Raw genomic sequence first — 27,929 nt, forward strand, 5'->3', positions numbered from 1 at the left:
TTTACCCTTGGGCAAGATTTAGAATTAAGACAAATATTAAAAACTTTCCTTATTATTCAAACGGTAAACTTGCACATGTTGATATCATATTTATTACATTGCTTACAAAATATTTTAATGTTTCTAATTAGGTTGTTTGTTTTTAATAGCTTACCTTTCTAATATGGATTACTTGCGCAAGTTAAAATCATATCATATACAAATTTTTTTTTGACAATACACATTTAATATCTTTCTTTAAAAGATTACATTATTTATTGTGCAAAATATTGTGCGTCATTAATATGAGAAATAAATTGACTGTATATATATAGGAGACACCCAAGGTCTTAAAATACAAACATTCTCTTTTCATTCTTTAAAGTATTATTCACAAATCTCTCCTCTTATACTATTAAGGTATTACGACGATGCTGCTTGTGTGCTAAGAAAAATGTGTTTAGACGCAAAGGCTACTCATCTTTCATCGACTCTGCCACCAACTTTGCCTTGGAAGTTCAATAAACATGTACAGCCTAATAAAGGACTAACCCGCCAAAACAATGGGAACTCAGAAGAGCTACGTTGTGGCATTGCTGTTATTCGACAGTATGTTTTCTTAGCATATAAATCACCTTTATCTCCTCTATACTTCTATCTGTTAAAGTTTTGTTATTACATGACAGTGGCGATTGAACTCTAAAACAGAAGGTGGAACTAAATGTTACAGAGGAGAAACTGTTAAACCTGATGCTGAAGTACAATGGTGGAAAGCCAAGAGCTGAGGTACGAGATGCTCCAGCTTTTGGACGGATCTATCGCAAATTGGAGTTCATAAGTGAAGTTTCAAGAAATTGTTATAATTTGATTGGTCGATTGTTTTTAATTTTTATTTATTTAATTTAGATCTAAAAATTTAAGATAAGTTTAAAATCATTTAACATCACTTGCCATATAATCTAACGAATATTACAAATTACAATTTATGGAAACTAATTCTCGAAATTATAGAAAGATTAATAATGTTTTATTTATTACTTTTAATATTTATAAACTATAAAATACAATGAACAAAATTGTATATAAGATAATTATAATAGTTTTATACTCTACTTGATGAATTGTGTTCAAATATAATTATATAATAAATATTTTAAATATTAAAAAAATCCAAAAATGTTTATTAATATTATTTTAAATTATTTATCGTTGTTTAAAGAATAAATTTATCATAATTTTTAAATAATTTATAAAATGCTTACAAAATGCAAGGCAAAGTTGCACTTTCAAGATATAAGTCGAGATCTGGATTAAAAATCCTAATAACTGGTAAAAAAGGGAAGCCGCAGACAAAAATATTGAATGTTGTATACAAACAAGTTTTTCAGAATATTTCGTAGTCACGGTACGTAATTTTAATCTATTTTTTTTTTCAAATACAAATTTTAAAATAAATAAACTGTTGCAATTATTTATTTTTTTTGTATTTGATAGATGGGTTGTGATGAGTTAGGAGACCGATGACGGTATGTCAATTTAATATTATTTCATGTTCAATAAAATTTAGAAATTTATAAATCTATCAAATAATGTTAACCCGTCAAATTGCTTACAAAATTTATTTAATTTTTTTGCAAGTTTCTAATTGAATTTGCTTTCTTTATCGAGAAATGTACTTCATAATTTATATTATTTATGGATAATATTTTGGTTTTTATTATATTTTCTTTTAATATGTCTACATAAATGTTTGTTTATTATTTATGGAAAAAAAAATATTATTCACCTAAAATAAAGAATTACGAAACATATACAATACAATTCTAATTAATGATAATATAAAATCTGTTACTTCTAAAACTATACACTATTTATTCCATTTTTTGAATGAAAGTATCTTCGTAAACACACAAAATATTTTGTGTCGTTGCAATATACATACACACAATATCTGCCTCTTCATACTGACGTTACTGTGTTCTCTCTCGTGAGGTACGGGCCGAGAGAGAACACATGATGCGGGCCGGTCATGTTCTTATGACCGGTCACCTAGTAATAATAAATTTTGAAACTTGTTCTCTAATATAATGGTCTAATCAATTTACACGTAAGCCGAGTTAATATAATGGTTTACCATAAACCAAACATACTTAACCAGATAAATCCTAAACTATTTTAAATCTGACCGAACATGATTTCAGACCACATTAAATCTGAATTTAACCATTTCACCTTTTGACAGCTTCTTCTTCACCCCAAAAACACATGTTAGCTTTTTGTTGGTCAATGGTGGTATGAAACTTGACATGAAGTATATAAAAATGGAACTTTTGATTACCCGTCCTCTTTATTTTCCTTCTTCTGATTCAATCATACAACGTTTTGTCTACTACCTCTTTGAGCCGCGTTCTTTGAAAGTAGACCAAAGAACTCGAATTCACAACATTACCAGAAATCCAGACGTAGATTGTTAATGAATGAATGAAGTCTTATATGATATTTGGATACATAATTAACTAATATATAAAGAGTTAAGGTCAACCCACTCATCTCCAATTGGTTCTAACTTCTAAGTTTAAAGGCTATGATAAATTCAAATTTCATATGGTATCAAAACCGCCCAATGATAGGCGATAACTCCCGCAGTTGCTATGCATGAGTGTGAGGGTGTGTGTTAATAAATGAATAGAGTCCCACGTTAGTAATTAGAAAAAGAATTAACTAATATTTCATATGTTTCATATTAAGTGTCACTTAAATATTTTTTTTTCTTGATACATAAAAAATGTCGTTCTATAATTCTAATGCAATTTATACTTACTTTTACCTCAATTCTAACTGTAAAATGCATTGATTTTATAAAGAAAATTATTTATCTAAAATGCTATTGGTTAAATAGATGACATTAATAAAAACATAAATGCATTTCAATCAATTTCTTTTTTTTAACACTGAAAAGTTTCAATAACAAAGCCTGAGCAGGCAAAGTATAGGGTGACAAAAGAAATAAAACAAAACAACAGATACCAATAGGTACCAAAACAGAAATAAAGAGGAGATTACACAGAGGTGTGTACTCATGATAAGTGAGATCTCCCAGCATCAGCACATATAGCTTAATCACACAGCTTGTGCTTCGGAGAGGATGGTATGCGAGAGCCAACTAGGGCCTCCAGTAGCAACATACGATTGGGTGCGGACGTCCGTTATAACACTCACTGCGATAGCAGTAGCCACTCTATTTCTCGAACTGTGAACATGGATGAGTGACCACGAATCTAGTCGAGAGAGGAGAAGCAAAATGCGATCTATTAGTGACTTCAGCTCTGGGTATTGATGAGGATCAAGGAGTGCTTCTCTCAGCTCAATGGATGAGGCTTCCAGAATAACATTTTTAAGCCTCATGTTGACCATGCTTTCGACTGCCCACAGCAGAGAGTTAAGATCCGCCTCCCTCCTAGAAGTAGATTCAGAGAAAGCACGTCTACTATGGTTTATAGCCGTTCCTTGATGATCCCTTACTAGCCATCCTGTTCCACTCAAACCCGAAGGATGGTCCCAAGCCGAGCCAATATTGCATTTTAAAAAACCCAAAGGAGGCCGAACCCAATGTTCAGAGAGAGGTAGGGGATGTACAACATCATGGCTAGGAGCTCCTGCGTCGTTGTTCACTTGGAACCATATATTAGCCTCTTCCACTGACTTCGTAACACATGATAGAGCCGAGGACCTATTATTCTCAAAAACCAGTGCATTCCTTGACTTCCATAAGTTCCAGAGAATCCAAGGGAATGTTTTAAAGTTCCCCAGCTCAGCGTTTCTTTTCTTTGTGCAGGCCACCAAATAGTGCAGGTTCAGGAACGTAGAGTTAGGAGAGAAACCACCTCTTGGCGGTGGTATTTGAGCAATCTTCCAAGCCTCAACAGCAGCAGGACAGGTAAAGAGAAGGTGACAAACCGTTTCAGGTCCTTGACCACAAGTTTTGCAAGTCGTATCCGTACCTAAGCTCCTCGATCTTAGTCTCTCCTTTACTGCAATAGCACCCGATAGAGCTCTCCAGAGAAAATGATGAATTTTTGGCATAGTCTTGAGCTTCCATAGACTCTTCCAAAGCTGTTGTTCCACTGGAGGGAGAGACCTGTGTGCAGGGTTGTTCTGCTCGTGGACCACCGATAAAAGCTTATACGCACTTTGCGTTGTATATACGAAGTGATTTGCTAGACCCCAAACATCATCATCAGGTCTTGAGATCACTGGTTTGATCATGAGAATGCGCTCAACATCTTCTGGTGTAAAAGTCTCTCTCACTTTCTCCTTATCCCAGAGACCAGTATTAGGAATAAAGAGATCACAGACCTTCAACGTCAGATCAACAAGGCTGTCTTGCCTGTACATAGGAGGTCGTGCACTGGTATCCATGATCCAGTTTGTTGACCACACATTTGAGTCCTTTCCATCACCTATTCTCCTTATCAATCCCAGATTCATAGCTTCCCTTCTATGAAGGATGCTTCTCCACGCATAAGAAGGACGGGTACCAACAGAAGCCTCTTGGAAAGATCCATTCCTGAAATAGCGGCTTTTCAGTACTCGAGATACCAGAGAGGTCGGGTTCGAATGTATTCTCCAGGCTTGTTTACCAAGCAACGCTTGGTTGAAGCGTTCTATATCATGGAACCCCATACCACCATTCTCTTTGCTTTGACAGAGCTTCTCCCAGGCAACCCAAGGTAGTTTACGGCGGGAACTACCATCACTCCACCAGAAATCTCTTAATGCTGAAGTAAGTTTAGCACATAGGTCTTTGGGGAGCTTAAAGACTGACATCGCATAGATGGGGAGTGCCAGACCAACAGACTTGATAAGAATTTCCTTACCCCCTGGCGAAAGTGATCTCGAAAACCACCCCTGGATTCTGTTCTGCAACCTTTCTCTGATAAAGTTCAGGATGTTCCTTTTTGAGCCCTTGAAAACCTCAGGTAGGCCTAGATATGTGCCCTCACCTCCTTCTTTATTGATATCGAGTACACGTTTGATGTCTGCTTTAATCCCCTCCTCAACTCTTTCACCAAATATTATAGAAGATTTAGATGGATTAATCTGTTGACCAGACGCAGCACCATAAAGTTTCAAACAACGGAGGATCTCAACACTCTCCATCAAGTTCGCTTGGCACAGAAGCAAACTATCGTCAGCAAACAACAAGTGATGAACCGAAGGTCCACCGGCACCGAGCTGAATGCCATGTAGACGACCTTTACTTTCCGCATTATTCAACACGCTCACCAGAGCCTCAGCGCAAATGATGAACAAGAATGGGGAGATTGGGTCGCCTTGACGTATTCCACGTTCAGGCCTAATGAAACCATGTTCCCGGCCATTGAGAAGGATTGTATATGACACCGTGCTCACACATGCCATGACCCAGCTGACCCATTTCCTTGCGAAACCCATCTTCTCCATTAGAGTCTCCAAGAAACTCCACTCAACACGGTCATAAGCTTTTGACATATCGGTTTTGATGGCCATGAACTTTTCATTAACAGAGTTGTTAGTTCGTAAGCCATGAACCATCTCATGAGCAACAATGATGTTGTCCGAGATAAGTCTACCTTCGACAAAAGCTCCCTGTGTATCAGAAACCAGGATCGGCATAACTGGCTTCAGGCGCTCAGACAGTAGTTTAGAGATGATCTTGTATTGAACCGAGCACAAGCTTATCGGTCTCAAGTCCTTCATAGTATCTGGCTTGGAAACTTTAGGTAACAGGCAGAGTTGAGTATGATTCCACCCCTGAGGAAGAGACGAATTACGGAAGAAGCTCTGGATTTCTTCAACAATGTGAGAACCAACAATGTGCCAATACTGTTGATAGAAGACTCCAGTGAGCCCGTCTTCACCAGGAGCACTGCTACTCTTCACCGAGAAGGCTGCTCGGTTTATCTCGTCTGCGGTAAACTCCTTCGTAAGTGCTTCATTCATGTCGGTGGTAACCTTTCCTTGGAAACCTTCAAACAATGACTCAAGATCCATCGGGTTCGAGCTCATGAATAATTCCCTAAAGTACTCAACAGCAATGTGGCCTTTTGCTCCTTCTGAGAAGAATTCATTTCCCTGTTCATCTTTGAGCATCAGGATATTATTCCTGATTTTTCTCCCCTTAACAACGTTATGAAAGTATGTTGTATTCATATCTCCTTCTCTCAGCCATTGCTCCCTACTCCTCTGTCTCCAGTACCTTTCCTCATCTCGATGAGCCTCAACCAGTTGCACTCTAAGACGACGCATAGACCGAGCACTAGGCCTGATCTTGGCAATCTCCTTTTCGAGCGCTTGGTGCAGCCGCTGAATACGAGTTTTTGAGTTAAGCTGTGAAGATCTTTTCCATCTCGAGAGCTCTGTTCTGCAACCCGACAGTCGATCCATGATAGACGTGTTGTCACCACCAGAGTTGTCCCAACCTCGACGGACCGCTTCCTCAAAGCCAGCCTTTCCTACCATCCTCCTATCAAAGTAGAACCGGCCCCTACCACGATCAAAAGGTTCCAATACAAACTTCAGAAGCAAAGGCCTATGATCAGAGGGCCACATATCCATGTAGTCTACACTAGAGCGTGGAAAAAGTTGAAACCACTCATCATTCCCAAAACTGCGGTCCAGTCTACACTGAACCCACACATTATCACGCCAGCCAACCCAAGAAAGAGTGTTCCCAGTTGACCTTACTTCTTTGATCTTACAATTCTCCACCATGTTTCTAAAATCCCAAAAAGTGGAATCATTCCGAACTGCTCCACCCAACTTCTCAGAGTTATCTAGCAACTCGTTGAAATCACCAATCAATACCCATGCACGATCTCGTACCAAACCAATATTCACTAGCTTTTCCCACACCACTTGCCTCCTGTCTCTAACGGGGTCTCCGTAGACACAAGACAAGAAGAAGAACAAAGATCCCATCTCCACACTCATATCAATGAGCCTTTTATCTGAAGACAAAATCTCAACCTTGTAACAATCCTTCCACAACACTGCTAGCCCCCCCACTCAAACCTTCTGGCGCCACAGTAAACATCTTATCGTAACCAAGAGTTTTTTGTAAACCAATCATGTAACTATCTTTTTGTTTAGTCTCCATGAGAAACAAGAAATCCGGATAATGCTCTTTACGCATCTCCGTTAAACGACGAACTGTCTCGGTGTTTCCCGCCCCTCGACAGTTTCAGCTCAATATGCTCATTGGGATGGCAGCGGCTTCAAACCGGAAGCCACCGAAATTTCTTGTTTTTTGGTAGATCTTTCTGATGTGGAAGGCGCAGACAAGTCTGACTTCCTTTTAGTTCCATTCTCTCTGTTGTTTCCTTCATTTTGAGTTGAATTGTTTGAGGTCCCAGCAGTTCGAACTTGCATCTTTCTCTTCCAAGAGGGTGGACGACGCCTAGCTCTCTTACCACTCTTACCATCACCGGCAGTAGGATCCTTAGAGGATGTCCCTAACTGAAAACCCGTAGTGATATCAAAGGGAGGAAGCAGAGCAGGAAGAGACACATTGGAAGACTCTGTTTCACTCTCATTCCCCAGGAGAGCTAGTGGAGCAGATGTTGAAAGCTGTAGCTTTTTAGGAGCAGGCCATTGGAGGCGTGAGCTGATGTCCGGGTAGTCAAAAACATGCCCTTTTCCCTTGTCAAGGTCTGGTGTGATCTTAGTTAAGAATACCGGAGGAGCATTGGCAGCATCTGTGATCGCTTGACGAACACGTTGGATCCGAGCATTACGCTTTGTTTCATCAGTGTGAGATACATAGACCATTGCACTGCGTCTATCCTGCTCCGAGAGCTCAGGGAACATGGCTGGAAAACCCGGGGGTTCAAGCTCTGAGCCAGGAACAGGCATCCCAGTATGCTTATCAGGTTGAGAGCTAGGTCGTGCTTCCTCACGAGCATTATTCATCACCTTAGAAGACCGCACATCCTTTTTCAGCATTGGACAACGAATCTTTTCATGAGTCAACCTCAGACAGTGAAAACATCTTTTATGGATCTTTTCATACTCAAACTCGATCGCCACAGAGCCACCTTTAGGTAGGTTGAGTCTTCTAGACGCCTTGGCTGGGTTCTCCGTGTTGAAAGAGATCAGAGCTCTGATGTATTCTTTCGTGTGCGACACTTTCGGGTCGTATGCTATCTCAACAACCTTGCCTACTTCAGACGCAAGTTTATACATAATGTCAATTTTGAAGAAAACCGCCGGGATATGGCGTATGCGAATCCAGAGATTCATCGACTGAAGGAAATCTTCAGATGGACTGTCAGTCCAGCGTTCAAGGACCATAGCCCAATGGTTGTACGACCAAGGGCGATCTTTAAGCACCGTTTCGAGATCTTCCTCTCTCTGGAACACGAACTGGAATCGGTCCCTGGACAGAGCAATCCCTCGAACCCTATCATATACACGCCAGGCTGTGGGCATGTAGTCAATCATCCTGGACATTGATTGACAGTCAGGATTAAGCAGGCGACCCAGGATACTCAGTGAGTTCTCATCATAAACTCTAAATCGGGGGCTGTCAGGAAGAGTCAATGGTTCTTCTTCATCAAGTTTCATAGCTCGCAGACTCTTGTGAAGCAGATCAGCCATATCGGAAGCGGTGAGGCAAACGGCCGACAACGGAGTAGGGAGGGGAGGTGGAGGACCTTGCACGGATAGATTTGAAAAAATCGAGACCACAAGACCTTTGATTACGCAAAAGTCGATCAATTGACTTGAGTAAATCATGATGATTGCGTATCGTACTCTAATTAATCCACAAAAGGAAATAAAAAATTCTGAAAGAGCGCCTTGTGTAACAAGAAAGGCAAGTTCAGAGCAAGTAAGGAAACAAGGAAATTAATGGAAGCGGGGATTATGGAAATTCCAAAAAGAAACCAAAAAACAACCGTAACACTAAGTGCCGGTAGAGAGATCCGCTCACGGTGAGGGAAGATTTAAAAAAGAAAATTGGAGATTTCCGGTAGAGAGCCCAAAAAAGGGAAAAAAGAGTGATCAATCAATTTCTTAATATGTGTGAAAAATGTTTAAATAGTACTCTTTGTGAAACAGAGAAAGTATATAAAGAGTCAATCCACTTATCGCTGCTGACTGGTTTTAAGCTGAAATAATTCAACGTATGTAGAAAGACACCCTGAGAGTTTAGAAAACTAAGCATTGGAGAATAGTGAGAGGAAAGGCTTGAAGAAATCAGTTGTCATCGGTGTTGAAGCCATTGTTCAACTCTGAGAGAGAAATCTCAAAGTCGAGAAGATACAGAGTGATCAGCACACATAGAATAAATCACAAAAATCACACACAAAAACATATGAACTAGAGATCAGCCATTTTTATGGATGAATAAGAAATTAAGTGTGGAGGTGAGCTGGCTGAAATAAGATTTGATTTGGTTTAAGATCAGGTTGGGTCAGGATTTTTTTGTGGTCAGGATTTTAATTGTGTTTATTTGGTTAAATGTGTTTTGATATAAATTAAACCAACTTTAATTCAGATTTATGTGCAAATTAACTTTAAACTATAATTTGAAACTGGACTAATATGCATGGGTAAATTAGTTTTTAATTTTTAAATAATAGATAACTAAAATGAGAGCTTAACTTGGTGTCGAAGTAGTGCTATATGAAAAGTTCTTATAGGGAAGTTGATCATTAAACCTAGCTAAACAGGTAGGCATCTTACACATCATATACATATGTCGTGGAACTAGCTCATAAGGAAGGGGATCACATGACCCATATGATTTCTTCAAAAAATAAAATTTACTTATATTTTCTTTCTAAAATCTGATAAAATATCAAGTAAATAACTACCCCCCCCCCCCCCCCCTCCAAAAAAAAAATTCAGCAACTGGATGTAATCTTTAAATTTGTTATTTTATATATTGTTATTAGGTTCCTTTATGTAATCTTTGTTAGACAACTATATAATCTTTTGATTCAAAAAAGTAAATAGGAATCCCCTATATATTATTTGAGAAGCATTACAACTTCTTTTTGTAGCCACATGTCATCACTAGGATGATTCTTAGAATCATTAGAGAAATATGTTGGTCCATCTAATTATATAATAAGTTTTTTATTAAACTAACAACAAATTCATTATTAATGTATTTCATTATTTCCTTAAATAAAATTACGAAATTGCCTAATGTGATTAAAGTATATATATGACAATTAATAATTTTGAATAATAAAGATTTGATAAAAATTAGTGTATATTCTATCATGTTTGTTTAATTTTAAACTATTAAATAAATTAAACAACCACAATAACCATATAATAAAAAATTTAGATTTTTCTATATATGTTATATTTTAAATTTTGAAAAACGATTATAAATTACTAAAACTGTTAAAAGTTTCACATTGAAATGATTACAAAATTATATAAGTAAAAAGTATAATTTAATTAATTATTAATATTGATATATATATATATATCGTTTTAAATTAAACTATAAACCATATAAAATACATAAATCTTTTAGTTTCAAAATTTACTTTGAACAATTTTTTGGTAAAAGTTTTGAACGAACATTGACAACTTATTTTTTTTAAATTATAAATTATTAAAACTATTAATCTCACAATGAAAATTTTGTTGTTAGTAATTTAAATATTTTGCTATAAAAGATACAAATGATCAAAAACACTATATGAGTAGAAATCATCATTTAATAGACATTAATATTAAAAATATACTAAAATATACTATGTATGTTAGTATCATTTAAATTTAATTACATATCCTATCAAATATTAAAAAAAAAATTAGATTATTAAAATTGATTTATATGTTCACACCAATTTAATTATATATTTAATAGTTACTGACTTTTAATTATTCAATATATATTTATTATTTCATAATATGTAAAAATATTTAATACATAAAATAATTTTTATATATAATGTTCATCCCGCGCAAGGCGCGGATCTTAACCTAGTATATTAATATAGTACAAAGGAAAACATACTGAAGATAGTGAAAACAAATAGCAAATCGTAAAATTAGATTTTTCATATCTATTCGATTTATCAAAAACATAGTTATATATAATCTGAAATAAAATTTACCATGCTCTGCTTTTTTTTACGTCAAAAACGTCATTCTATTACTAAAACTTGAGGTGGTCTGAGTTAAAAAAGCCATTCTATTACTGAAACTTGAGGTGGTCTGAGTAACCAAACCGGAATAGAACAATCAATAAATTGTAACTCCATATGGAAAGATCTCGCAGGCTTTGCTAAAAAGTCTGAAATTTGATTGCACGCTCGTGGAACGTGAATGATGTTGAAATCCGGGAAGCATATCTGTAGGATCTCTATCCTCTCTAATTATGTCGCAAAACTTGGCCAAGCATGAAGTTTCTTTATTATTGCAATCAGCTCCTTACAGTCTGTCCCAAAAATTTGGCATGGTGAATGTTAAAGCATGTTCTCTATTGCCCACCACAGTGTTTCTATTTCCGAATAAAAGGCTGATTCGCGTCGAGTGAAGTTTCTTGTCTCCATAAGTTGAATATTCCCCCCCCCCCCCTCCCCACTGTCCATCCAGACCCATCTAACAAGCAAATATTACCCAAACCTATGACTTGGGGTTCCTCAGTATTGTTATCTTGTACCACTAGTTGTACCACTTGGTTTGTAACAAACCATGCTTTGCATTTGCTTTCTACATCTCGAACTAGCTTCAAAGGATCTCTGTCTATCCCCCTGAAGAGTTTGTCATTCTTAGCCTTCCAAATATACCAGATTATCCAGTGATAAGGATCCTTGTCTTGTTCTGGCTCGATAATGATGTTTTTCCTCCATTATAGGTAATTCATATTTGTGTAGATGCTTGGTATTGGAAATATATCTGGACTTATTGGAATTCATGATAGGGACCAAACTTGTAAAGCTGGCGGACATTCGAAAATGGCATGGGTTACGGATTCTTCTAGTTCTCCACATCTTGGATAGTAGTTATCACACCTCATATTGCGTCTTGCTAAGTTTCTCGTTACTGCTATATGACCAGTTAACAATTGCCATATAAAATGACATATCTTCTTAGACACCTTTAACTTCCAAGCAAAGGCTTGAAGCTTCGTGATACTCGGCTCCAATACTTCCTTTCCATCATGTCTTTAATAAATTCTGAGACACCCAATATCCAGATTTAACCGTATATGGACCATTCTTTGTGTAGTTTCAACAGAATGTATCATGACGGTGAGTTGAGCTTATGGTCAAACTTCATATGAGTGGTATGTCATCAAGATTGACATAGTTCTCCAAAAACCAACATCCCAATCCTTCGATACCTGGTTAATGAGATCGATGATTCTCATATTAGAATGCATAACTGGTGCTACATGGATAGCTGGTCTCGCATGGATCGTTGGAATCCATGGATCCTCTCGCACCTTGAATTATGCTTCTTATATATCAATAAAATGCATCTCTTAGAGTTTAAATGAATACTTTAATAGAAGTTTATTACGACAGAGTTGGATTTATATAACTTAGCATACAATATAAAATAAATCAAGATAAATTAATTACATATACATTTTGGCCCACACTGCCACACATACTCGTTTTTGACTAGACGATATGCGTGACATCAATTGGAATGGAGCAATAAAGTTACTTCACGCTTTATATATCTAAATGGGACACCCTAATCCTTAAAGCCACGTTTTCTAGTAGTAGCCGAAAATACTAAAAAGGGAAACAAAAGCAAAAAATTAATTATAATTAGAGACCCCCACTACTTGAAAAGGTTCTTTCAAAAGAGTACAAGCAACACCAAACCCATTTTTACGTAGAAGCAATCTCTCTCTCTCATCCTATAAACACTCGAGAAAAATACTTTCAACAAACCATATTCATGAACAACCAACAACTAAAAAGCTAAAAATTTACCTGAAGAATATCAAAATGTCGACAACATTCAAATCGATAAGAGACCGGACATATTCAGGTGTAGGAGACCTCATCAGGCTCCTCCCGACAGGAACAGTCTTCTTGTTCCAGTTCTTGAACCCTGTCCTAACCAACAATGGACATTGCCTCCTAATCAACAAATACTTAACCGGAGCTCTTATCGTTATCTGCGCCTTCTCTTGCTGCTTCACTTGCTTCACCGATAGTTACCGAACAAGGGACGGCTACGTTCACTATGGAGTCGCCACCATGAAGGGTCTCTGGCCAGATTCATCTTCGAAAGATTTGTCTTCGTATCGGCTTAGAGTTGGAGATTTCGTTCATGCTTTCTTTACTCTTATTGTTTTCAGTGTTATTTCGTTGTTGGATGCTAATACTGTTAACTGTTTCTATCCTGGCTTCGGTTCCACCGGGAAGATTTTTCTAATGGTTTTGCCTCCGGTGATTGGAGTTATCTCCGGCATCATCTTCACCGTGTTCCCTAGTAAACGTCACGGAATTGGGAATCCCTCGGAGAACAACGATGACAAGGCTTCCGAGCTAGAGAAGTGATATGATTTCCACTATTATATATATGCATAATAAAATGAAATGATCAATATTAAGATTGTGTAAGTTATACATGAATGGTCACTGTAATGTTTTGTTTATTTATTTTCTTGTGATTTGTTACTTATGTTTGTGAGTGCTGAATTATATGTTCATATGTTTATTTATGTTTGTTTGTGATCATATGTTCTGTGTTTTCTTAACGATTTTTTTTTTCAATTTTTTGTTGATGAAACTCAAAGTAATAACATATCTTACAGTGTTAATCTTTTTATTCTATTAGTGAACAAGCATCATTTAATTAACAGATGTTTCGGATTTAGAAGACATGCATATGCATGCACACAATTCCAAAACATCCTTATATTTTAAAAGAAGGCAGTATAGGGAAAAAATTTGTGGTTGATTAGAATATGTCTAAAGGAATGGCAATGGAGTAGAACCACGATAAAGAGTGAATTTTAATATTTTGAAGTTTAATATCCTTTAAGTCATTCATTCTAATTATTTTTATCTATTATAAGGATCTGTAGTAGATTTATATGAAACATGGATGGTGGATGTCGTGAACTAAAAAGCTAGTCTAACAGATTAATTAAAAATAAGACTAGTTTAACAGAACCTTCTAACCGTTTCGTTCTTAGCATCAATAATTAAATAATACGACCGAGAAAACATTGTTTTTTGTGTTCTAGAACAAGCTGATCCTAGTGTTCTTAATGTTTCAAGCTGTAACAAGTCACTAAAGCTGGCAGAAAAAATAAACTCCTTCTCTAGTGGGGCAGTAGGGAGCCATTCGTGAATTCAAGTAATCTATATGTCACATGAATTAGGTGCTTCACAAAGTATCCAAAACTCGCAAGCTTATATACTGAGTACAATACACGTATATAAATAAGTGTATTTCAGTAGAATTGTCTATTTAGTTTGCATTATTTTAAATAAATTTATTAAACAAATAAATGTATTTAAGTGGTAATATTTTGTATTATTTGTCGTTTTCATAGTAAGTAATACTTTATTATTAATTTTTATTTCAACTTCTAAAAAATAAAAACTAAAAAAAATTATGATTCAAGTTTTCCTAAAAAACTAAGATTACAGAAAAATCAAAAACCAAAAATTTTAAAGAAATATTTTATTAATTTTTTAAACAAAGATCAACAGTCAAAAACAAAAATCACCGTTTTTGTTTTTGCGAAGAACTAAAATCTATTACAAAATCAAAAACCAAAAAGTAAAAATTAAAAATCCAAATCTAAAAATCAAACAAACAGTCATCACCTGTTGTTCCTTCGAAGAGTACTTTTTTTGTTTGATAACTCCTTCGAAGAGTACTTCTGATCACCATATACAGTAAAGCCGATTTAGTTATAACCAAGGATCGATCTCGTGGTAGATTTAAACATTCACCCAAAGTAAAGCGGAAAAGATGCATGGAAATTAGGAAATCTTATGTCTTCATAAAGTTTGGCTAATGAAGTTATAGATAGACACACCCCAAGTAAGGAACTCTAGTTTATATGGTAATGTTTTATTCATACTAGAAGATGCCATACACTATACAGTGGTTAAAAGAACTAAGTAAATGTTTTAAGCACACAATCGTTTTCTTTAGTTATATTCTACAACAAATCTTGACCAACATCACAACAATTTAGAAAAAAGAGAAGCAACACGTCTCATGCAGAGTCAGAACCCTTCTTGGTCTCCTCCTCCTCACCAACTGGAGCGTAACCGATTCCATTCCGTTTACTCGGAAATATAGCGAAGATAGCAGCCGAGGCAACGCCCACAGCCGGAGGCAAAGCCATGATCAAAGTCTTCTGCGTTTCCCTAAACCGAGGATAAAAGCAGCTTGCGGTATTAGCATCAAGCAACACCAAAGTCCCAAACACAGCCACCACGAAAACCGCATGAACAAAATCCGCAATCCTAAGCTTGTACTTAGACAAATCCACGGATCCTGGATCCGCGTAAGTCCAGAGACCCGTCTTGGTGACTATGCCATACTTTCTTGATCCATCGGTGCCTTTGAAACTATCGGTGAAACATGAAAACACGCAAGAAAAGCTGCAAAGAGCGACTAGAATGCTTGACATGACCTTATTAGCTGTGGAACATTCACCGTCGTTTGTGAGGACAGGGTTGAGTAATAGGTAGATGAATAGCGTTCCTGTTGGGAGAAGCTTTATGAGACTCTCTAGGCCTGTGAGGGATTTGTTTGCCATTAACTTAGATGAAACTGGAGAGTTTGTTTTAGGAATTAGCAAAGAAGAAGCTTCGGACATAGGCTGGAATTTCGAGTTAGATATGTATGAAATTATTATGAAGTGTGTTCTTGGTTTAATGCGTATTTATAGAAGAACTAGCGATGGTATAACCCATTGATCCGGTCCGGATGTTGGGTTTAGGACCAAAGAAAAAACTAGTCACGAACTTGACCAAGTCAAATTATCAGGTTTGTATATAAGTCTACACACGAAGACGTAATAATGCTGAAATAGTTGATTGTTATTTCCCTAAAAAGTAAAGGAGGAGAGTAATTAAATTTTGGACCTAAAGGAGAAGAAATTTTCAAGGATGATGCACGCATGGTATTGACTGAATCTAAATAGAAGTTTCTTTTGTGTTCGAAAAGTTTGTAAGACTATCGGGTTATAGCTTGAGCTCGACTTAACACGGTTAGCAAAAAGTCATGTTATTTACGACGAAGATGGTTTTTTTTTGGTGGGTTTGGGGGGTGGGGGTGGTGTTGAAAAATTTTTTGTTTACCAAATCTATTTTCAAGTTTTTCCGTTTGCATCAACATTTTGTATGCATGTTAAATTATGTGTATTTTTGCATGGAACTACTACACTTGAGAGGTTTTTTTTCTTTTTCAAAACTATATATTTACAAAAACTGTAAATGCATCCGTAAGAAATAGTATTTATTGCGTTTAAAATTATATTGAAAATTAGTTTACAAAAAAAAAAAAAATTATATTGAAAATTATGTACTATATCTAAACTTTCACATGTGCGTAATCACAAAACATCAAAATGCAAAGAAGTTTTTCAATGCGTTCTGCGTTTATATTTCTAATTTGTAAATATTGCTTGATAAAATAAAACTAACATAATGTATAAACATACTATCTTAACGTATTAAAAGCATACAAATATGCATTATTCTACATATTTCCTCTGTAATTTGACCGTAAAAGAATATTGGGAAAATTGCTAAAAGAGAACAAAAAAACAAGGTTGTTGTCCCCTTGGTATAAAACCAACATGAAGTTGTCTCAATAGTATAATTTTTCTCATAATCCCAAAACTATCCCTATATTTAATCTAATTAAACACAATTTAAAAGTTAATTTGAATTTAAAAAAGAAGTTAATGGAAAAAATGAAAAAAAAATTAAAAGGCAATCGAAAAAAAAAACGGTATAGATATGCATCATAGAGAACAAGAGTTTGTGAGAAGAATCAAAAGAAAAACTATGGGAAAACCATAGATTGATGAAGAAGAGAAGGGAGAATCATTTTTTCTTTAATTTTTTCAAGTAAAATCGACCATAACACGTTTTAGGAAGTTAGAATATTTTTAGGAGATTTTTATAATATTTCCTTAACTGAAATTTCATTAATTTTCGCAAAAAATCAGGTATTCTTATCCGTAGAATGCGACTTCTAAAAGTTTAGAAGAATGATAAAAATTTTGAATACATTTTCTACTTTGAGTAGACGTAAGAGTACATTGTAGAAAACACATTCCCTAAAATTTAGAATACTTTATAAACGTAGAAGATGCATTCGGAAGGAAAGTGGATACCTTTACGATTAGTAGAATGCACATTCCTCTTTTTTAGAAATTTAGTAAATAGTAAAATGGACGTTCTAAAAGAAGTAGATGAACGTGTTTATTTTAGAAATTGTTTTCTACTATACTATTTTATGTTGAAGACGCATTCTACTTTTAGTAGAACGTATCTTAAAAATCTTATTTACCAAGTTTTTGAACAAAACAAAATTACCAGCTTGTGTATATGGATGTTTTATTAATTGTTTATATTTTTAATAATTTTTTTGATTCTCAAAATTATTTATTTCATTAGTTTTCAGAAATACAAAGGATAAAAAAGAGAAAAAATGGGCAAAACTAGTTTTATACCAAAGGGACAACAACCTGGTTTTTTTATTCTCTTTTGGCAATTTTCCCAAGAATATTTATGCTAAAATTTCTTCCGCTTGCGCGCCTTTAGATATCAAATTATTTTAATTTACCATAATAACATAAATAAATAATAACATGGTAAATGTCGACCTATTCCTTAAATAATAACAACATATAACGTTTTGATTATGTGTTTGAGTTTCATATGTCAAAATGGATTGATTTCACAGTATTTGTGTGTTTCAGAATAACTAAATATAACATTCTAACATCTAAAACGCATTTACCCTTTTGTTTTTGTAAAATTTGGGGTGTTCCAGGTCGAAATCCAGACTAATCCTTAGGGATTAACTCAACCGTGATATGTAAATCCGGTTGTTTATCTGAGAGTTGGAGATCCACGTCGTCTAATCACATATAGAGCTAGTCAGTGGCAGGGCTGGTCCTGAACAAAGCCGGATGAAACATTCGTCTAAGACTCCCAAACTTTTTGAAAGAGAATACATATACATAGGCTCCCAAACTTTTTAAAAAAACCCTCAAATTTTCTTATAATGAAATCTTTACAAAAATCACCTAAGGCTCCCAAAATTGCGGGGTCAGCCCTGGTCAGTGGCGGAGGTAAGGTGTTAGCAGGTGGGTCAATTGACCCAGGTGGATTTGGTATTAAAAAAATGTTTACTAGTATGATTGCGTAAAAATTAGGTAAATTTTGTGTATTTTAACTAAATGACCCATGTAATATATGCTAATTTTGAAATTGATCCCTCTAAAATTTTTTTTTACCTCCGCCACTGGAGCTAGTAATTTTACACCGGAAGGAAATCGATCTCTTACATGGACCGACAAGATAACTCATTATAGACCACTACGATGCAATTCATTTTACTTGTAAAAGACATACATACACAAAACAGAATCAACAGCTCATTTATTTTACTTGTGTAAATTGAACATAACCTGAAATTGGCCTTGAATCAACAGATGGACTATGTCGCCATGCATGTTCACCTTGTATTTATTCGGGTAAAAAGAAATCATAATTGGCTGCTGCTACAGTGACTTATATTTAGAATTCTACATTTTAAAACCGATTTTGGCTATCGGCAATGCTTTTCTAATATTTAATTGCTTGGAGATAGGGGTGAACTCTTGACTTTTTGCGTATAATTAATTGCTAAAAACTACTCTCTCTGTTCCTAAAAGATCTATATTTTAGTTTTTTCACACATTTTAATAAAACACATTAAATTTGTATATTTTTTTGTGTTTATCTTCTTTCCACAATTTTAAGCCAATAAAAAAATAATTAGTGCAATTAAGATTTTTGAAGTTCGTAATTAGTTAATAAAACATGCATTAAAAATGTAAAAAATGAATCTTTTGAAAACAAAATTTTTCTTTAGAATATGTATCTTTAAGGAACGGAGGAAGTAATTAGGAAACACAGTTGAAGTTTTATACGGAAATAATGTCAGATTAATAGTAAGATTTGAATGGTCCATTAGTGATGGAGCAGCCCTCGTAGACAATGGACCCATGCATTGTCAAGAAAGATCCATTAATCATCTTGATTAGTTGGTATAATAAATTGTGTGCCATTGGTTTAAACGGATCGTATGTTCTTGCATGTCCCATTCACCATGTGCGAGGCGTGTTGAAATGAAGATATATACCCAAATGTTTAGAAATACAGTGATACTAATATAATACTACTATTGTTTAATTTGGCTTGACGTGTTGGAAGTGTCATTGAAAAATATATTATTTAAGGAAGAATGCGACATTTACTATGCATGGGAAAATAGATAAGAATGGTGTATGGGTATGGTTGTGAAAGTATTTAGAATGACGAAAAACACAGAAACGTGACAAATGAATATGTAGTGGTTAAAAAGATGAGAATGATGTGCTTAAGAGTTAAGATAGAGCAAAATAAATTAAGCCTCACATAAAAATTATACAGATTATGAGTCATTGCAGTTACCCTAAGCTGGTTTCGAAATACATGAATCTTGAAAACAAAAATAGCTCGCGTTGATTTCCGGGTTGGTCTGCTTATGTGGCCATAGATTAGGCTGTATACCAATCGCTTATACCTATCGCTTAACTTCTGTTGTCCCTACATACAAAACAGACATTGCTGAGACGTAAAAGGGTTAAACTAGAGAGGGTTGGAAGAAATCTAGACAGAGGGATTTTTGGGGAATTAAATAATGAAATTTAAACCGGTGATTAATTTCTATTCAATAGTTATGTGTATGGTTCATAACTCAAAATAATGATAACAATACTGTGTTTTGTGATATATATGTTAAAGAGGATACAAGAATATAAACTGCATTTTAGTTAGTTCTCCACCACATAATTGGATTAGATAGGCTGTAGAAATTAGATATTGTATTTTGTTGGGCTGTGGGCAACATTACAAAATGTTAGGCCTATATATGGAGTTCAAAGTCACAATGCACTTGATAAACTCATTACGTTACGATTTTGTGAGACATCACTGTAATTAAACTAACCAGTCAATGTTTTATGAGTTATTTTCACTCTAGGGCAGTTTACGTGTTTCTATGTCATAAAAAGGCACTTCCTGCTACTGGAGCAGTTTTCATGTGAAAAGACCCAACTTGCCCTCAGAAAATCCTAACCGGCCCGTTCCTTTTCTTTTTTCTTAGTTCGATTGTTCAAATTTCAAAATTTAAAATCTAGGTGGTGGGCCCACGGACGGATATTATAGACGGATCTGTAAGGATAATTATTCACTTTCAACTTCGCTTTTACCGAGACCGGAGAGGGAGAAACCGAAGCGGCGATAGCGAGCCAAAAAAACGACGGCGAGTTTCAGTGACGATAAACAAGATGTCTCGACGGCGGAGTCTGCGTGGTAAAGAGATTGCCGTTGGTTAGTAATGCGCACCCCCCCCTCTTAGTTTGATTTAGTTTTGCTGTCGATTTGTCCCTCAAACGAGTGGTTTTTTTTTATTGGAACAGACGAGGTAGAGGTTGTACCGGCCAGTCTACCGGAGAGGTTATTTACAACAGATCGTTTCCCCTGCGAGAAAATCAACATGTACTCTACTATAGATTTTCTGCTGTGCGTTAGAGACGCACTAAACGGCACCGAGGAGATGGCGATGCTCCTGAGATCTTGCTTTGGAACCCTATTTAGGTTTCCTGTCCGTGGGGTGCTGATGGGCAAAGTGATACACGGGATGCTGACAAGGCAGGTGCTAACGAAGAAAGGAGGGTTTATTTTGTTGCGTAGTGCCTTTGTACTTGTGATGATTGCGTAGGGAGGGTTTATTTTGTTGTGACATTGCAGAAAGGGTTGGATGTTGTTTTTGGTTAGGGCCCTTGTTGTGTTGGATGTTTCATTTACTATCGGCTCTCTCTGTTGCAAAACATGTTATGTCAGCAAGTTTTTTGTATTATCAACTATGGTTGGACGTTTAGGAAACCAAATCTTATTTATGTAGTTATTGTTGCATTTTTGGTTGTCGAACGCAAGCAAGTTGGTATACATTTAGATTTAGTAAGACTGTATATTATAGAATGTACATTTGGGGTTGTATGAAAAACGAGTGCACACATGTACACTTATAGTATGCGATGTACACCTGGCGTATGTACACGATTCAAGTTGGTATACATTTAGATTTAGTAAGTCTGTATGTTAAAGAATGTACATTTGGGGCTGTATGAAAAACGAGTGCACCCATGTACACCTATAGTATGCGATGTACACCTGGCGTATGTACGCATGTACAGAAGCGCTCTTGTATGTGGATGCGTAGGAGGAACCGTTTGGCGTTAGTGTGAACACTATAACTTGTAAACGTGTACTTAAAGTAAATTTAATGTATGAACTGACTCTCGGAAGAGTACATGTGGACAATGTATTGAAATGTGCGACATGTGTGTTAGGTGGAGGCGGAGGATGTATTTGTGCGAGTTAGGAACGACTGAGGTGTACAGGTGTACGTACGAGTTGGGAACAATATACGTGTACATGTGTACATCGTAGGTACACATGTACACAAGCGCTCCTGTATGTGGATGCGTGGGAGGAACCGTTTGACGTTAGTGTGAACACTATAACTTGTAAACGTGTACTTAAAGTAAAATTAATGTATGAACTGACTTTCGTATTGATCTTTGTGTTAGGTTGATTTGGTGTGAAGAAAAATAGAAAGAAAACGAGGAAGATGTGCGGTGGTGAGCGGAAGATGAAAAAGTTGGGAACTTGGTAAAATCTGGACCGCACAAATGAAAAGTCAAATTGTTAATCTAAAGGTTGAAAATTTTGACAGATATATGTCTTGTCATATATAGCAGAAACATTATGGGCCGTCGGATGGTGAGGGAGATGTGTGGTGGTGAGCGGTTCCCGCCCTTCTACTTGTTGGGTCTTTTTGACTAGTAGTTACAGACGCACTAAGTTAGTTAGAAACAAGTGGAGAAAAGAGAGCTTGTTAGAAGAAACTGTCCCAGTAGCTGAAAGTGATCCAAAGTGTTATTAGAAACTTGTAAACTCCCTTAGAGTGTAATTTTCTCATGTTCGATTATAATAAACAAATACTAGCCGGACAAGATCAACCAAGATCAATCAAATTAATATTAAAATAATTCTCCCAAAGAGATGCTATTTGAAGATACATTGAATGCAGTGCATATAATATTTACGTTCATCAGGTGTACAGTGATTATAAATTCGAAGAAAAGAAAGTATTTTTAAATAATAAGAAAAAGACAAAGAGAGAAGTATCAATGCATCTTATGTCTTTATCACATCTGCGGAAAAGAGAACGAGGAGAAACGCAAAATAAGAGAAAAAGAGGCTCGGATGGTTAGACAGTTGACAGCTCGACCAACTTCCATTTTTAAAGTTGATTTATTCGGTGGATTCTTCTCCCACATCAAAACTAAAACTGTAACAATAAAATACAATTTTCTTTAAAATATATAATATATGGGTTTTTGATACGGAGGATTTGGTGCTCATCTTTTAAGTACTGAGGATTTGGTACACAATTTCATCCTCCATTATTGGCAGAGAGAAACAGAGAACAAAAAATATAAAACAAGATGGAGTTGGTTCAGATGCAGAAGAGTTTGCAAGATTACACTAAATCACTCTTCTTGGATGTAAGTTTCTGCTATAGTCATTTTTTTGTTGGAAATAGAATATGAAGGTTGGTTGTTCAAAAAAAAAAAAGAATATGAAGGTTGAAGAAAGTGTTTTAGGAGTTATACAAAAACTGGAGTTTATGGTTAGAATTTAGAATTAATCGCTGTCCAGAAACTAAGGAAAGCTTTTGTAGTTTCTTTGGTAAGCACGAGTGTACGTTTGATTATGTAAATTTATAGTTTCTAATTATGGAAACTTCAGTAAAAAATTATGGAAAGTCTTGTTTTTGTATAAAAGGGGGTTTTGGACAGCCAGTTCTTGCAGCTGCAACAATTACAAGATGAAAGCAATCCAGATTTTGTTTCACAAGTTGTCACTCTCTTTTTCCAAGATTCTGACAGGATCCTCAATGATCTCTCACTGTCCCTGTAAGTAAATTCATTGCACACGCTCTCTCTCTTTCTCCTTAATCTTCCTCTTCTCTTTCTGTCTAGAACTTGTGTTTTCACTCGTCTTATTGCTTTCGCAGAGATCAACAAGTTGTAGACTTCAAAAAAGTTGATCCTCATGTTCATCAACTCAAAGGTAGCAGCTCCAGGTAACAATCAGAAAATATCAACAATATTTGGCTCTTCCATGCAAATGTATTTATGCACTTTGAGATCCTGAAATGTGTACATTAAGATTTTGACCGTGTGATGTTTCCAACAAACAGTATAGGAGCACAGAGAGTTAAGAATGCTTGTGTTGTCTTCCGCAACTTCTGCGAGCAACAAAACGTTGAAGGGTGAGTTTGATCGAATATGTTCCATTATTTTTTGTCTGTTTGATTTTAATATCTGATTATGAAAAAATTTTGATGAAAATCTCAGATGTCATAGATGTTTGCAACAAGTAAAGAAAGAATACTATCTTGTGAAGAACAGGCTAGAGACTCTGTTCAAGGTGAGGACTATGTACTATACCTTTATAATTCATCAAATTTAGCCATATTTGATTCATATTTATCTCATTTTGGTTGTTATTAACGAATCTACGCAGCTCGAGCAACAGATTGTAGCCTCTGGTGGAATGATCCCAGCCATGGAACTCGGATTTTGAGTGACACATCGTCATATCACCTTTCTACATATGGTTATTTCAGTTGGAGCTCTCTTCTTCTTTTGCGTTACTATCCAAAAAGATTGTTCTTAGGTGAACTTCTTCTTTGTGTTGTAGGATGAATGAAACATGATTTATTGTCTACCATGATAATGAGTGAGTAGTTGTCTAAACATGATTAATAATTCAAGAAATCAAGTAATCATAAAAGATAATGATCAAGATTATATATTTCACTCCAAAGTGATTTTTTTTTTTATAGATAATATTATCCCTTAATTTTTAGGTCTAAAATGTATATATATATATAGGACTTTAAAAACGAGCGGGCCTATTAACAAATCTCAAAAAGGCCATAAAATAAATAAAACTCGACCAATCAAAGTGTGGGAGCGGCTTCCTCATCCAGCTCCGAACACTCGCTCCATGGATCGTGTGAGGCACAGCGACCAGCCGACCACTTCACCCCGCTGCCCGTGACCGCTCCACTACTTAGCTCCGAAGATGATGTCTGTTGGAAGATGCGCGCGGGTCGGTGATGCCGCAGCAGAAGCCCGCTCCAGCTAACGCTCGTGGTACGGCGACTTCACAACCCGTTGTGCGTTGCCCGCTCCAGCACTTGTGAGATTCGAAGCTGGAACGAACGGTTAGGCTTCGTCGCTCCATACACCCGCTCTAGAGCTCGTCTAAGATACAGCGACCGCCGCAACCCGCTCCATGATCTCGCTCTCAAGCTCGTCGTGCTCACCTCCTCCTCTGCGACTTCCGGTTCAGCTCGCTCCAAGTCGACACGGGCTGACTCCAATCACAGCCACCGCGACTCCTCCACTCTCCATCTTCGTCAATCTCGTTCGTGGTTTCTCGATGTGAACCGTGACATCACCAAGTCGTCTTCTTCGTCTCAAGCTTCAGTCGTGGTGGTGGTTGAGCTCGTGCTCCGGCCAGCAGCACCGCTGCTCAGCTCCTCCGCGTCTCTGTCGTACTCTGCTCCGGTAAGTCTCGTCGTCGTCGCGTCAAGCCTCGCCGCCGTCGGAATCGTCGGGATCTACAGCTCCCAGTATTTTGCATACCAGGTCCCTGAAATTCTTGTTATTTTTAATGCAGCCTATAACTTCAGAAATTACAGACACACCCTTTCAAATCAACCCTATACTTTCGATTGTGCAATTTAACCCAACCGAGAGTTCTGAAATTTGCAGCTTTGGTCCCTGCCCTCTTGTTAACATCAAATTGGACCCAAAACTGTAAAATGTGCAATTTAATCATTGATTTCCGACACAAACTTCCAAATACGCATTCCAACCCCTATGATATGCAAATGAGTATGCAAATGCAACATAAAAACCTAAATGCAACCTTAAATGATCATAGTAAACATAAATATGAATCTAAAACTTATTAAAATCAAGAGATAGTAAAACACTAAAAAAAGTTTCTTAATCCACACCTAAGTCCTACGTTTTGTATCATAAAATACTAATTCTAAATAGTGTTTTATATATTCTTTTTTTTTTTGATCAACAGTGTTTTATATATTCATAAATCATAATAGGCTTGTTCATTTTGGATATAAGGCTAAATCAAATATAAACCTAAATATTACTTCCGAGTAAAAATAGAATAATTTCGGTTACCTTTTCTCGATATTTACATGCCTATACAGTATACAGACTTGTTATTAAACTACTTGTTGATGCCAAAGTGAAAAAAAGTAATTTTTTTTCCAACAATAAAGTAATTACAATTCTGATATAATTACAAAGATTCTGCTACTTTTTTCCACTAATCAAGTGGAGTCAAAGCCCGATATGACAAATCAAGTTGATCGTGTTATTGGAATTGGATTCTTTACCGTACACTAGTTTCCAAATTCATTTGCAGCAAACAAAAAGAAAATAGTGAACGAACATAGATGAGCGATGGGCTATATATTTATCAGCCCAAAATAATATTCTTTTGGTCACAACTTACATCTATGATTGACTAGTGGTAAATATGAATATTTTAGATAACAATATCGATAATTTGATTATTTTGGATATTTACATTATATTAAATATTTCAGATATAAAATGTTAGGATAATTTGGTTCCATGACATTAATTACGATAAAAAAGGCCAATAAAATAAAAAGAAACAGAGGAGGCTGGTGATTTAAAACAAAACAGAAGAGGCCAAACAAACCCGGATTGATTCCGTGTTCTATAAATACGAAAGAAAAGTTGGAGTAAGAGACTCGCTAGCCATAGCCATGGATGTTCATAACATAACCAAGACTCGCAGTATCTCTGATTCCTCCACCGCATTCCGCCTCCGCCACCGTTGGCCTCTGCAGACTCAGCCGCTCAAAATCAAGATTCGAGTCTACGTCTCATTCACCCGATTAAGTCTACGTCACATTATCCGTGCTTCCTCCGACGGAGGCGATGATGACATTCCGCCTCCGTCTTTGTCATGGTTAGGGACGCTATCGCCATCGAATGTTTGTGAAGGAGGAAAGCAAAGGTTCTTTCTTTGTTCTTCTTTGATGAGTGTGTAGCTAAGTTCCAAGTAGAAAAAGAGAAGACAACAGACTTTAAACGAACCTGGAAAGAACATGGAAGCGGGTAGAAGATTTGGCGGCTTCAAAGACCAATGAGGCAGTACTGGTCCTAAGATTTGTGTCATCATTGAATCTTGCAAGCAGCTCTTCTGAGTCTACAGAGTAGGTACTGTGGGTTCTGCTCTGTTTTGTCAGCTTCTACGGCTTTGGCTAGACAAAAGAAAATACAAAGTTTATAGAAAAGACAATACAAATGTTTTATGGAAGCTATAGAGTATATGGGCCGTTAAAAAAATTTGTCTCAAAGAAGAAAGAAACATAATTGATAAACCGAGATATCCACCTTTGTGTTCTATTTTATGAAATAGAAAAAGACAAATTCTTATAACTTATTGATAAGTTTTAATGTAGCACCTAATATCGTTAATTTATATGTAAAATAATACATTATAATGGTTAATTTCGTAGTTATCGGGTGTTGAATATCTTAGTCAATATAAAACACTATAACTTAGCAGTAACATATTATGTTAGCTGAAAAAAATTGTGGCCACTATGTAAATTAGACAATGTATAAACTTTTTTTTTTTTGGTGTAAATGTTAAAATGTATAAACCCTTGTATGAGATTGAGAGGTAAATGTAGAATTGTTTATTTATTAATGATTTAACATGTACCAGAAAATGTATTACATTACATATCCCTTATATATTAAAAGGCATGCATTGAATTTAATGCATTCACATTACCTTTGCCACGTGGCGCTCTCACATTCATTTGAGAAAAATTACGCTGACATGTCGTTTTATTAGAACACCTCAGAATTTTGTTTCCTATTTTGATTAAAAACTACAACAAATGTTTTACATTGTCTATACTCTCACGTTTCATGTAAGTTTTCGAGCTTCAAATGTCCTTCTCATAATAATCATTGATACAGTTTCATAAAGATCTTTTAGAGTAGATGGAAATGAAAATATGGTGACTGTACAAGAATCTAAGTAAACTCGATGCTCAACTCTGTTTTAAATATTTTTCTTTGCCATTCCCGTTTTAACTTTTTTTTCCTTTCTTTTGTCTTATCTCTCTTTAGATAGCTGAAAGTACGATGCTGGTCTCATCTATAAAAGACAGCACACCCAACTTGGATGATGGAAAAGCTTCTTCCAAAGAAGAGTATGATTCTTCTGTGAGTGCGAACACAGATGCAACTACGAAAGATAAGATGAGTGAGAACGGAAGCGGTAGTGCTACCCCAAAACTAATTAGAATTTGTATATTTAATTATTGGTCAGCTAACTAATTAGAATTTAAGCTAATTTATATATTATTGTATTTGTATGCTGTTACATGATTCCTATCGCAACATAATAAATTCAGAGTTGATCAAGTTTGAAGAATTTTTCGTTTGCTTAATACTATGTTTTCATTTTACTTAATAATGTTGTTTTACCTTTCAGAATTTTGCTAGCCATCTATTTATT

At 35.9% G+C, this 27,929-nt stretch overlaps 4 protein-coding genes across 4 annotated transcripts; 2 read left to right on the plus strand and 2 right to left on the minus strand.

Moving 5' to 3' along the window:
- Positions 1-7,215: 7,215 nt before the first annotated feature.
- Positions 7,216-8,616, minus strand: LOC103836447. Its single transcript, XM_009112707.2, has one exon. It carries the CDS (start codon positions 8,614-8,616, stop codon positions 7,216-7,218), a length of 1,401 nt encoding a protein of 466 aa, XP_009110955.2.
- Positions 8,617-12,851: 4,235 nt separating this feature from the next.
- Positions 12,852-13,729, plus strand: LOC103835095 (protein DMP2). Its single transcript, XM_009111198.3, has one exon. The coding sequence runs from the start codon at positions 12,954-12,956 to the stop codon at positions 13,509-13,511; it is 558 nt and encodes a 185-aa protein (XP_009109446.1). The 5' UTR covers positions 12,852-12,953; the 3' UTR covers positions 13,512-13,729.
- Positions 13,582-16,899, minus strand: LOC103835105 (protein DMP1). The gene has a single exon (XM_033276918.1). It carries the CDS (start codon positions 15,797-15,799, stop codon positions 15,191-15,193), a length of 609 nt encoding a protein of 202 aa, XP_033132809.1. The 5' UTR covers positions 15,800-16,899; the 3' UTR covers positions 13,582-15,190.
- Positions 16,900-22,530: 5,631 nt separating this feature from the next.
- Positions 22,531-24,146, plus strand: LOC103835126 (histidine-containing phosphotransfer protein 1). Its single transcript, XM_009111229.3, has 6 exons — positions 22,531-22,819; positions 23,100-23,230; positions 23,332-23,400; positions 23,518-23,589; positions 23,675-23,747; positions 23,844-24,146. Exons 1-6 carry the CDS (start codon positions 22,760-22,762, stop codon positions 23,901-23,903), a joined length of 465 nt encoding a protein of 154 aa, XP_009109477.1. The 5' UTR covers positions 22,531-22,759; the 3' UTR covers positions 23,904-24,146.
- The last annotated feature ends 3,783 nt before the right edge of the window (positions 24,147-27,929 follow it).

Source organism: Brassica rapa, chromosome A01, assembly GCF_000309985.2.
Source record: "Brassica rapa cultivar Chiifu-401-42 chromosome A01, CAAS_Brap_v3.01, whole genome shotgun sequence".
Taxonomy (NCBI): domain Eukaryota; kingdom Viridiplantae; phylum Streptophyta; class Magnoliopsida; order Brassicales; family Brassicaceae; genus Brassica; species Brassica rapa.